Below are 13,437 nucleotides of genomic sequence, written 5' to 3'. Positions count from 1 at the left end.
AGTTGTGGCGTTAAAGCGTCAAAACACCCATCCATCCATCTATCAATCCGTCCATACATACTCGTACATTTACCATCCATACATCCATCCTAACAAACTTTCGCATTTATAATATGTGACTAGAATATATGTTAGTAGGATGGTACGCATGCATTCGATCGCTATCCCATATGCCTTGCGACTTGCTGTTACTTGCTGTCACAGACAGACGGACAGACAGGCAGACAGGCAGTCAGGCAGGCAGGCAGGATGAAAAAAAAAATCATCTGTTAAAATTAATGTCAGTTTACGAGTTCCTTCTCGGCGAATCGATGTATTAACTGTATATGGCGCCTATCGTCCTTATTCGTTATCTAAGAGTTGGCGCAACGTTGTTTTTCTTCTAGCATCCCCTAAATCATCAGGCACGTCATCCGATTTAAACGTTTCCTAGTGAAAACGGACTTATACGGACGGAGCGCGTCTTATAAGTGAGGGGACCTAGGAGGGGTTGGATTCCCAGAAGAGGAAATTTTGGACGACGTTGTGCCACATTTATAAATAAGTAGGTAGGTATGATTTAATTGAAACCGTGTTCTGTATTCGTCTTGCGATGTCAGTGTTTCTAAGATTGAAACATTATTTACTTTTATGGACAATTCTCTTTATGAACGTCGTAAAACGATTGAAAGATGTGCTTATATTGAAGAAATTCGGTAACATACGCAATAAACCTATTACAGTAATAATAGAGAGTGCTTGATTTGATATTCATTGTTTCGTGATCTTTACAAATCTTTTTTTTAACTTATCTGATTTATGATTTGATATTATTTATTTTGATTTCTATCTGGTGGGAGGCTTCTACCGACAAAGACGTGCTCAGCGATAATGCGTTCCGGTACGATGTCGCGTAAAAACCGATTAGGGGTACGGGTTACCATCTTAGACTGCATAATCACTTACCAGAAGGTGAGATTGCAGTCAAGGGCTAACTTGTAGTAGAATAAAAAAATATATATTCATTGTTTTGTCATCTTTCTAAACCTTATTGATTTAGACAAGGCTACCTGTGCAAAATTTGCCCCGTTGGTCTAGTTGTTATCATGTTCAATTAAGGATATGCGTCCGGGCATCGATTCCCAGGTGGGGCATAAATTTATTTAGTTTGGATGTCAGCGGATCGTTCAGCGATTTATTTATTTTCTTTAGACAACTAAACCTATTAATTATATATAAAATACACTAAAGGTAAACCTATACAATAATAATTTAAAATTTAAAAACCCCCGGTTTGCAGCATATTCTACATTATTCTAGTATCTATTATAAAATACTCACATTGAGAGAGTTGTCAAAAATATTTAATCCGCCATTTTGTGGTTCTTTGACCAATTTATCATCAAACATACCTTAAATTCTCTTTTAAACAAAAAAAAACAAAACAAAATTGGTTTAACCTTTCGGGAAATACGATGCCACTAACAGGCACACACCGACTTTTGGGCCCCACATAATATAATACTGATATAAAACATATCTGAGCAAAGTTAAAAGTATGTTCCAACCGGCAATAAACCCCGGATTGTGTAATTTGGGACGCAAATAGTAGGGTACTTACTTTTCGAATAAAGCACATAAGAGGTGTAACAGGTGGGTGCTACTATATTTACGTGTGATGAGATAACGACGCTAAAATGTAGCTTCACACAAATGTGAATTCAATAAGATAATTAAATTTATTAATCTTCACCGGTATTTATCACTCAATGTAAATTGTACAATCGGTGTTAATTTAAACCAAAACTATAATGCTGAAATTAATTAAAATCTGTTTTAGAATGTACAAATAAAGCCTATAAACATTTCATCTGTTTAACTCAGATTAAAGTGTCAACACCCCGATTTTCACGAATAAAAGTTATTTTAAGAATTACTTATTCCACTATAAATAAATTAGTGAAATAATCAGCTGTCACGGACGACCAAACAACGCGTCATTATTTTTCAGACAGTTTGAACCGTACGTTAAAAAGTATAAGAACAGGTTATTATAATTACTTAAAACGCACATCTTAGAAAAGTTAGTGCGAGCTGGGATTCGAACTCGGCCTCCCGAGAGTGAATTCGAGCTTTTTTCAGGAAAACAGCGATAGTATTTGTAAAAACGGTTAATCATTACGGTTTTTACAAATACTTTTAATAACCGTTTAATACGGTTTAATTACGGAACGGGCAAATGTAGAGTCAATTGTAAACATTCAAGTTATTGATTCACGTTTTGTTTGTTCACAGCCTACACTATGCAACGAGAAGTCTTGTCTGGGCAGCCTCATGGCTATACCCGGTCGAGGAGACGTGCCCCGGAACCCGGAAGAAGTCCTCAGCGATGCCAAGGACTTTCTCGGGCAATACTTCGCATCTATACGAAGGTAAATACAGTTAATCATCAATAGCCTATAACAGTCTACTGATGGATTAAAGTCCTCTCCTAGCGGAAGGCTTTGCCCATAATCGCAGTAGTAGTAGCAGTAAATAGTAGTGTGGTACTAGCATAGAGGACGCTGTTGCTTGGTAAACACTTTTGACTTGTGTCACGTGATATTTAAATTTCTTAAAACGCACATAACTCCGGAAAGTTAGAGGTGCTGCTTTGACTAAGCTATCACCGTTTCACAAGGCTTTTTAAAAACAGTTGTATTGAGAAAATATAAAATCTATATCTACGACAAACATTGTAGTTCGCGTAAACAAACAAGCGTGACATGCACGCCTCGGTAGCCTGCCCGTCTAGATAATGTTCATAGTGATTAGAGATTACGAGCAAGTGTCTCAGTTCCAAACCAAAGTATGTGTAAATAAACAAAGATATTATGCCTCGAAAGCCACGCTACATAGCTTAGACTGTGGCACATGAATACTAGGTGAAGTGGTACAAGCAAACACTTTCCGGTGAAGCCCTCGAGAAATAAATTATGTGTACACATTATGGAATACAAAGAAAGTTTATTTTTATTAACGATAGGCCAGCGCTTGACGACAATCATGCCCGTTAGAAAGCAATGATGAGGTCTAAGTTGGAGCAGGCTTGCCTAGAAAAACCCTATTCACTCTAGCCTTGAAGGTTCTCAAATTATATGTGGCAGGAAACAGTTGCCGGGAGGGTGTTCCACATCTTAGCTAAACGGCCCAAAAGGCCGTGGGTTCGATTCCCACAACTGGAAAATGTTTGCTCATCACGAGCATGAATGTGTCTGGGTGTTTATATGTATATTCTAAGTATTTATGTATATTATTCATATAAATATTCATCAGCTATCTTAGTACCCATAATACAAGCTACGCTTACTTTGAGGCTAGATTGGCGATGTGTGTATTGTCGTAGTATAAAAAAAAAAAGGTTGGCAGAGATTGCTACTAAGCGATAAGGCCGCCTTTTGTATTTTACTTCTATCTTTGTATTTCCATTGTATTTTTTTATTTTCCTAACTTTATAGTGGTGTCCAAATAAAGAGTTTAAATAAATAAATAAAATTAGTTAATACCTATCTAAGATTTTTTTATTTATCATGGCCTCTCCAGCCTAACTTCGTGTCAAGCGTCATTCCAAAATATTTTGCCGGAGAGGTACCTTTCATTGTGAGAATGTATGTTTTAAAGTACTTTGGGTTATACTTCTTCTGTTCCTGGGCCGTCTCCGCAATTGGTTGCCCTGAGACCGTCCGTTGAACGTGTCGCCGCTGAAGCGGCTCACCGCTGGATCACTCCAGCCAGCCGAGTATTTCACTCCGGCAAGCAGTACTTTGGGTTGTAGGAAACATTTATTTTCACCATTATCATCAATATATCAACCCATTACCGGCCCACTACAGAGCATAATATATTTGGTCTCTTCTCACATTGAGAAGAGGCAAAGGCCGTAGTCCACCACCCAGGCCCAGTGCGGATTTGTGGACTCCACACACTTTGAGAACATTATGGAGAACTACCCACCCAATGGGCTATAACTGCTTCGATTATTTTACATTTATTATACTAGTTAGTATGTATGATAGCTAGTTTGTTTCGGGTTGACTAATTGGTTTCAACGCGACATTATACCGGAACCTTAATTCACTTGGCGGCACGTCTTCGTCACTATGGTCGTATATAGCCACCGCCGAAAGGTTCCACCAGACCCCAGGCCAAAGAAATTCACCCTAAACCAACCCCCGCCAGGAATCGAAACCTTTTTAGTTATAAGACCACAGCGCTCCCCACTGCGAAGGAGCTCGTTGAAAACGTAAGTAGTTTTTATGTATTCTACTATAAAAAATATATTGTTATTTACTCAGGGCCAACACCGTAGCTCACGAAGCCCGCTGGAAGACCGTACAAGAAGAGGTGGTGAAGACTGGCACCTATCAACTGACCACCACCGAGTTGGTGTTTGGAGCTAAGCTGGCTTGGAGGAATGCCAGCCGATGCATCGGCAGGATACAATGGTCTAAGCTACAGGTGAGTTCTAACAAGACGATGTAGAATTTTTTAAATGAAGCCCTAATTTTTAACTTTTTAGTAGGACTTCATAAAAGGAGGCGTTTTTCAATTCCGTTTTTTTATTATTTTTACCTCAGCACGGCTGACGTTGGAGAGACATTTTCTCTATAAGAAAACGACAACATGTTGGTCTTCTCGCACAGTTTTATAACTCTCCGATCATGGGTGCACGGGTGGAAATAATAACCATCTAATGGAGGTGCTATATTAAACAGGGGTAAATTCCGAATAACTATGTTGCTGTAGGCTTCTTCTTAGACCAGGGCACCTTTGTAACCCTCCTAGCTTTAGTTATAAGTTAACGAATGCAGTTATCACCATCACCTAACATTAGTGGTAACATGTTAAAAGGATGAACGCTTCATAAGTGCCTTTGACAAGGTCTACATGAACTAAACATTTATGAATTTGAATTTGTTATCTGCCTATTTTCAAAAATTACCACTTTTACCTCACTCCCCGTCTCAATTAAAACGAGATTTAAGATCTAGAAAACTGAACATTTGCACATAGTTTTCCTTTATAATAAACCAGCAGTTGCCCGAGTAAGCTTGTTTCTATTAAGATTTATAAAAATACCTTGAGAACTATTTGTTTTCCTCGGATAAAAAGTAGCCTATGTTTCAACGATATCTGTGCCAAGTCAAAGTGATTCTTTGCTTTGTCATGACTAAAAGCAAGGACATACAACAAAAAACAAACACACTTTCGTATTTATAATATTAGTAAGGATAGTATATATACCCAAGAAATAAGCTATATTTATCGATAAATCGATTTCTACGGGATAGGAAATCGAAGGATAGATAGATAAAGTCTTTATTGCACAAATTAAAAGGGAAAGCAGGAAATAACAAAAACACTGGTTCTGTTTTGATCATGGTATATAGTAGGTAGGCAATTTATGCTCGTCACAATAAAGGAGCTGATGGTGAAGTGCCGGGAGACCTCCTGAAGCGACAGCCCGGCTTCTATAAAAACAATATTTTGTAGAAGGTTATGAGCAGTTGACATTCGGCTATTACTACTGGTACTTTCTTTGCTTCTATATAAAATGGATTACGAATTATATGATCTATACAAAGTAACACACACACACGGCACAGTCTTAAAAATGTTGTGGAAAATATTTATTTCTTGCTTTTTAGTTTTATTACAAAGTCAGTGTTTTTTTTGTGAAACATTATTTTTATACAATGAACATTAAGATTTACGTTAATTAGGATTTAAATTAAGACTTACATGCACACTTATAAAGATTGGTTTGATTTAATTCGCCACGACATCGGATCTTATAGTGTGCAATCGCTGCATGTAACTCAGCCAAACCGAACTACAAGCTTGTAGTTATTACAGTCTGATTATATTAGACTCAACAAAATAATACACCGCTAACATAAGAAGCAATATTTGTTAAATGTTTAACTCCGGTTGAAACGTAGTGGAAACAATCAATTCAGCGGTGTAAATAACAGGGACAAATTACAAACAATAGTAGTTACTTTGCGTATTGTGTGAGTAAACACTAAACATATTACATTCCCTGGCAATGCGGCTTTATCTTTATTTAACAAGGCTACACACGACTAATGACTGTAAATATATAAATTTAAAATGCATTTAAAAATGTATCTCTCTGGCAAATGCGGCATGAGTGCTTTGCCAATAGTAAACCACGGTTTTCGTACTACCACTGTAATTACTATATGCCTTTTTAGCAGTCTTTCAGCGGCTGTGACGTCAGCTAGTAGGAAAAATTGCACTTTTCAAAGGTCGTATATCAATTTAAACAAGTTATTATATCACATTGCTTTATATAATGTTTATATTTCTGTCTAAACTGATTTCATCTACAATTTAAAATATATACATTTAAAATACATATAAGTATAAGTAAAATAGGATCTCGACGTCTTTCAATCCAATTTCCGCTCAATTTATGCTTTAGATTGAACTTGGAAACCTGTTCTTAGTTTGATGTCAGTATCGTAAAATTCTTATACTCCTCCCTGTTTTTAAATCTCTGATATAATATGTAAAGGACAATTTTAATCTACTTGAAATGCTCGACGTATTTAATATACTTATCTGGATGGAATAATGGTGTATTGTTTAAAATAGCTCGGTAAATAACCCGTAATATACAACCTACACCTACGCGTGCGACGAGGTTTACGTTCGTGCTTAGAGCATTCATAGCCTATTTTTTATATACGGCGAAAGGTAAACGCAAGATTTCTCAAAACAACGAGTAAGGTTTGCATGCCATTTGAAACTTTTAAACCGTGAACAGTCTTTGAAAGCGTGGTACAACTGAATAATCAAAAGAAAGAAAACTATAAAAGGGTATCCCGCTCGACATAGCGCAAGTGGTATTCAAGTTGAAAGATCATGTTATTTATGCGACGTGTGAAGCCACCATAAGGTGGTAAACATTGTTTGTGTGATTCAATATAAAGTGTGTAGTAGGCTTAGAAACTTGTTTAAATCTGACGACAAAAGGTATTTTATGTATGCGAAGTTGGATCTAATTTTGCGTGGACTTTGTTGTTAGGGCGTAAGCTTTGACTAATCCTGCACGAATACTGTTTTGGTCCTTGTTTGCCTGATTTAATATGCCTGGCTATAGTCGCGACAAGCGGTTGATAACAATTCTACCCGTAACGTCTTGTCATTCCGTCGAGTTTTCTGCTAAACGACCACAGCACTTGTTTTTAGCTAGTGTTGCAATGGAAGCGCATTAAAGTATGTTATTTCCGACATCACATTACAAATCTTTGAATTTCTTGGCTTTTCTCTGCTAGCATGCATACTGCATATAAAACTTCCTCTTAACACACAGTATCTATTGCTGGAGACGGTATTTAATTATGTTGCGTAGTTTAAAAGATCTATGCGTGCCAATAGCAGGACCTACTTGGTGCTCTACGAACGTTATTTTTTGTTATTATAAAGCACTGGTTGCGCTCTGCGACGTTGCCCGCGGCGAATAAGTCTGTACACGATTTTTATATTGCTATTATGTTTACAGACTTATTAAGCGCGGCGTGCAGCTGGTATTTATCTTATTCCAATAAAGTTTGTTTTAGCAAACACAGTTTTTTACAAATTGCGCGTTTGATTGAACCATGATTTTAACTAGAGTAAAAAGTAGCCTATTTGTTAATCCAGGTAATAAAATCTATTCCGAATTTCAGTCAAAAGGTTAGAACAGTAGTTGCGGAGGAGGAAGAATTGTGTAAAAATATATACAAACTTAGAAACAAACTTTCTAAGTCTGTATATCTTTTTTTTACGGAATTTTTATTTAATCTATATTGAAATCATTTACATAAAAAAAAATCATGCAGTTTAGTTTTTTTATTCTATAGCCTATCATTAGGACAACATTGATTCTTTTACCAAGACCCGAAGTCTCCGTGCTCCGGTATCAAAGATCCAAAAGCATGTCACTGTTAGCGACTTTAATAAGATAATTTATTACCGAATAGGTTTTTAGAGGTTTTAATATCTTAAAAATACCTAGAAACGAATTGCAGCGCTACCTACCAGGTCCAGTTTTATTTCCAAACTATATTATTGCATTTTTCTTGCTTTTTGCGTTTCTATATCCTATACCATAATACCATAATTTAAAAAGGAATTTGCAGGTATATAATCAAAATAAATATTTACAAAACTATTTGGATAAGGATTAATATAATGATAGGAATGTCAATATCTTACGATTATACCCGTATTTTGAAAGAAAAATTATAAAAAAAGCAGTTATTGTGACTTAACCATAACAGTAAGACATACACATACTACATGTTTAAAGTAATCGTGATTATCTACAAAAGAATCCGCGAGGCTATCCTCGCGGATTCTTTTGTAGATAATCACGATTACTTTAAACATGTAGTACATTATTTTTATGTATCATCAATCATTTTCGCGGCGTACGCCAGTAAAACTCTCAGTCGGTATGACATCTTTAGAAAACATCAATCATCGTTATATTTCAGTCAATTTATAGAAAACCATAGGAAAATATACACTAAAACCATCCATCCATACTAACATCCATCCATCCATACATTCAGCCTCACTACCTTAAGCATTTATAATATCAGTAGGATGGTACGCATGCATTTGATCGTTGTACCATAAGCCTTGCGACTTGCTAGTAGTGGGTGAAGAGTTATGTCCTTTATCTCCGACAATATTTATCAGATCTCAAAATTAGACAATACATGCTTGTTTGCATACACTTTTAAATAAAAAAAGAAATATCAAAATCGGTCCAAATTTAACGGAGCTATGAAGTAGAATTGATAAAAAATTTCATCCCGTTTCCCGGAGAAAACTTATTTTTTATCGTGATAAAAAGTATCTTATATGTTGACCCAGAATAGCAGCTACTACTATACCAAATTTTATTTAAATCCGTTCAGTAGTTTCACGTGATGCCCGGACAGACAGACAGACAACAATTAAATAAAAATCTGTTTTGGACTCATTATAAAGCATGCCTCGATCAAAATATATTAAATGTACAGAAATCTTCCAGTTACAGTTTTATTATAAGTATAGATTAAACACAAGAACATTAAATTACATTTTGACACTTTATATACAAGTAACATTGATTCTATAAAAAGATCCGAAATCTGTGCTCCGGTATCAACAATCTGAAATCGTCTCAAACTTTATTTGATTTATTTTATTAATTAACTCAAAAACAATAACGTGCATATGCTATCCACTGGTCACTTTTGACGTGTTCAATTAATTAATTTATTTCAGTATCGAGCAGAACAACAGTGAACTAACTAAATGACGTTGATTGTTGTTTGGCGCACAAATGCCCCAGTGAACACGGTGAAACTAAATTAATTTAACGGCTCGAATGAGAAAACTTCGATTTTCCCCCTTCGACACAAAAACACGGGCAATTACCTGCTTGTTTTTGAAACTTCAACTATGCTAGATATTTAATGAAAAAATGTTAAACATCTCCCGCACTCCATCAATGTTCAAAGTAGAAACAAAAGACAATCTAAGCACGCATTCTTTTCACCATAGTTTGTTCGGAACGAACGCAGCCCTTAAGTTATTCGCAACTTTTAAAGTTAACAAACGTAACGGTGGAGTTACGTTAACCTGCTCGGTGTAAGGACCTGTCGAATCACGACATTTAGCCTTCCCTAAAAAATTCCTATTCTTAGTTTTACTGAATACGTGTCACTAAACATGTACTTACTAGAGTTACCGACATAGCTCAACGAGTTGCGAAGTTGAAGTGGCAAAGGGCAGCATTGGTCCCAGGTCTGTGGATTTTGGAACTTCCTACAGAAAACCTATGTGCAGCAGATGGCGTCAATCGGTTGAAATGATGATGATAATTACGTGTTTTTATTAAATACTAGCTTCTGCCCGCGACTTCGTTTTCGTGGACTTCAGAATTGTCTCTAAAACATCGTTCGTTAACAATTTTTAATCCTACCAAGAGAACTATTTGAGAGTTTGGTATAGAAAGTACATATCCATTTTATAGCATATGTGACATACATAACAAATTTCAAAGCTGTCTGCCCGCGGCTTAGCTCGTTAACAATTTGCAATTTTCCCTTAGGAAAAAAGTAAAGAATCGAGATAAAAGGTAGCCTGTTCTTTTCCAAGCCACATGCATGACAATTTTCATCCAAATTTGTTCAGCCGCTTTTGCGTGTCCAATCATCCACACTTTCACATTTATAATATTGGTAGGATCATTCAATGTTATTAACCTATATTTTTGACGCGATGTTTTATTTCCCCATACACGTAAAGCTGATCAGAATTTCATAAGTTAAATTTATATTTTAACATATGCAATGTAGGCTATGTATTAACAAAACCATTCAAAACTACGTGTACCTACCGTGTTTACAATAAATTACATGTGAGCGTATAAAATATGAAGTATAATAAATAATTAGACACGGTATGCTGGTACGTACATCTCGGAATATTTGTCCTAACTTGTTTCAATATAATATCACCGCGCAACAAATGACGTTTTGGAACGATAACAGTTACGTGTTCGAAGTGTTTTATCTTACATTAGTATTCTGTATTAAATTACGGTTCAAATTGTATAAATGTTTAGTTACTTACATGACTAGTTAAACTTAATGAAACAAGCTTATTATCGTTAAAATAATAATATTATATTGATATTATGATGATAAAATTTTATTTTAAACTATTTGCTCGGTTTTTTTTATCGTTTGACACACCGTATTTGGGATTTGACGTTCATAACAAGTTTCACTGATGTTTCTTATATTGCGTTCAGTATGAACTATACTCTACATATAAAATTACACATAACCAATCTTAAGTTGCTTTAAAGCACACCGCTCCGCGTCCATCTCTAAAAATACAGAATAATTATCGTAAAAATAATAATGTTAATAAAAAGCAAATGTCGCGTTTCTTGCTGGCTTCTCGGTAAAATCTGCCTCCAGAACCGATGGTAAAGGCACTAAAAACAGGCATACTTTAGGTTTCTAAGGTGCTTATATTAGACGTACTTAAAATAAATAACATTTGTTTTAAGTAGGTCTACCCCGTATAGCCAATGCATACTATTATATAATACTCATTGCTCGGCTTATAGGGATAAGCTGAGCAATGGGGTATTCTGTAAAAAAAAGAAAGGAAAAGTTTTCACCGTGTTAACCACGCTTGTCTATTGGTCTTCATGCGTATTGGTGGTTTAAGGTAATACATAAGCTTGAACTTGTAGCTAAAGCATTTTTCATTTCATATACATATTATGATCCATAAACAAGCCCAACAGCATACAACAACAGCATTCTGAAGCCATCATTGTACTGAACTCGTACGGCGTTAATAAATTGCTATAATTTGCTCGTACGAGTTCCGTTAACTCACAACTTTATTATTACGGCCGCACACATCATGTTATAGATTAGCAACAATGCTTAGCGCTGATTTCTAGTTTGTTCCAGTATCCAACTGAGCAAACAACCGCGGCGCCTGTAGAGTTATTGCAATAATGATAGAGTTTAAAATAAAATAAAAATAGTACAAAACCATGCGTTGTCTTTAGCACTATTTCGGACCATAGTTAAGGATATTGCCGACATATACACCTTTCTACTGGAACCTCATGCCACACACAAACACACACACACACACACACGCACCTCGTAATATTAAGAAAAAACTGAAGTCCTTCTTTTTAAGTAACTTATGATCATTTTTATACACAACATGGTAAACTGGCAATAATGTTCTGTAGTTAACGTACCTAGACTTAATTCTCTGTTAGCAAATATTACAAACCTGGGTGGTTTTCTGATGCTAGCTATAAGTATTTTTATTTTGGAAACTTTATGTAATAAATAAATAATAAATAAAACACACACACAAACACACACGCAGACAAGTTAAACTTATAACACCCGTCGTTGATGCGTCGGGGGTTAAGAAGAACGACGATATATTAAGGCCGAGGGAGTTCACATAATAAAACTCATAAGGAGACCATCGCGAAAATTGCTCTTGAGGAACTTAAATTACGCGCACCATTACGTACACTTCTCTACTTCCATAATGACCATCGTCAAAACTTTTATATTGGTCATAGTAATCTTTTTGTACGAGTGTGGTTGGTGGCATTCAGTGGCGACTGGATAAGCGCATAAACTGAGTTTAGCTTGCTAGCCCGCCTTTATTTTCTATCAGTGGTAAAATCAGATGAGATTTTTAAACATTACATTCATTATATAAATTGCTTAGCTTTTACAAAGCAGATAACCCACCTAATGGTAAGTCTATCATTTTTAAACAAAGTTCGATTCCCACAACTGAAAAATGTTTGTGTGATGAACATGAATGTTTTTCAGTGTTTGGTTGTGAAAATTCATTTATTTCAAGTAGGCCAAATATAAGCACTTTTGAAACGTCAAGTCTGTCTATGTGTAGTGACTCTACCACCGGTTCGGATGGCAGATTCCACCGAGAAGAAGCCGGCAAGAAATTTAGCAGTTGCTCTTTTCCAATATCAACAATTTACATTTTACATTTTAAAATTCATTTTTCTATGTTGTGAGAGATGAAAGCGGAGCCGGATGCTTCCAAGAAACCTTGTAATTAAGAAATTCATCAATTGTATAATAACCTCGATGTAATAAATGTGTTTTAACACATTCTTTAAACTTATGCATTGGTAGGTGTTTATCTGTATATTATGTATATCTATATATGTATATAAAAATGTTATGTTGGTTTACGTACGCTTTAAAAACTTAAAAAGTTGTGCACATATCGAGCTGAAATTTTACACATATCCGCGACCGGGAAACTACGATCTTTTACCTAGATCGACGATACTACGATCTTTTTAACTAGATTTTTTTAACGATCGATGTACCAGTGCCGCGCCATCTGCCGAAAGCGAGAAAAACACGCGCTGACATATGTAATGTATTCTTTGTTTTGTTTCTCATTTCTCAACCATTCCATAAAAATGGTCAACAGCGAAGCGTGGCAGTACAACTAGTTATTCATAAACATATTCACAGTCATCTAATACCCATAACACAAGCTACGCTTACTTTGGGGCTAGATGGCGATGTGTGTATTGTCGTAGTACATTTATTTAAGGAACACGTCGTATAACGAGGACATGAGTCTCAACACCTAATTGAAGGACACAGGGTGGCAAGTTGCAGAACGTGTTCCTTGCATGCCCTGCGAAGTGTTGCTCGGTTTAGCGTTTATAGGCGATGGGTTTTCACTTACCATCAGGTGGGCATTTTGCTTCCGTCAATTAGATATTACAAAATATACAATATTTGTTATTAAACTATTTCCCTATAAAGAAGGTTTGAGCCTCAACACCTAAGTCTCGGGATGATGTAG

At 35.8% G+C, this 13,437-nt stretch overlaps 1 protein-coding gene across 4 annotated transcripts in view; it reads left to right on the top strand.

Annotated features, from left to right (window-relative positions):
* Positions 1-13,437, top strand: part of LOC120624290 (nitric oxide synthase-like protein) — a 170,211-nt gene that overhangs the window by 129,383 nt on the left and 27,391 nt on the right. For all 4 annotated transcript variants that reach the window (XM_039890748.1, XM_039890747.1, XM_039890746.1 and 1 more), the window contains 2 exons: positions 2,275-2,411; positions 4,314-4,476. In XM_039890748.1, the coding sequence (XP_039746682.1) occupies positions 2,275-2,411; positions 4,314-4,476 (300 nt within the window). The remainder of the gene's footprint in view (positions 1-2,274; positions 2,412-4,313; positions 4,477-13,437) is intronic.

Source organism: Pararge aegeria, chromosome 6, assembly GCF_905163445.1.
Source record: "Pararge aegeria chromosome 6, ilParAegt1.1, whole genome shotgun sequence".
Lineage (NCBI taxonomy): Eukaryota > Metazoa > Arthropoda > Insecta > Lepidoptera > Nymphalidae > Pararge > Pararge aegeria.
This window is presented reverse-complemented; position numbering and strand designations above follow the sequence as displayed.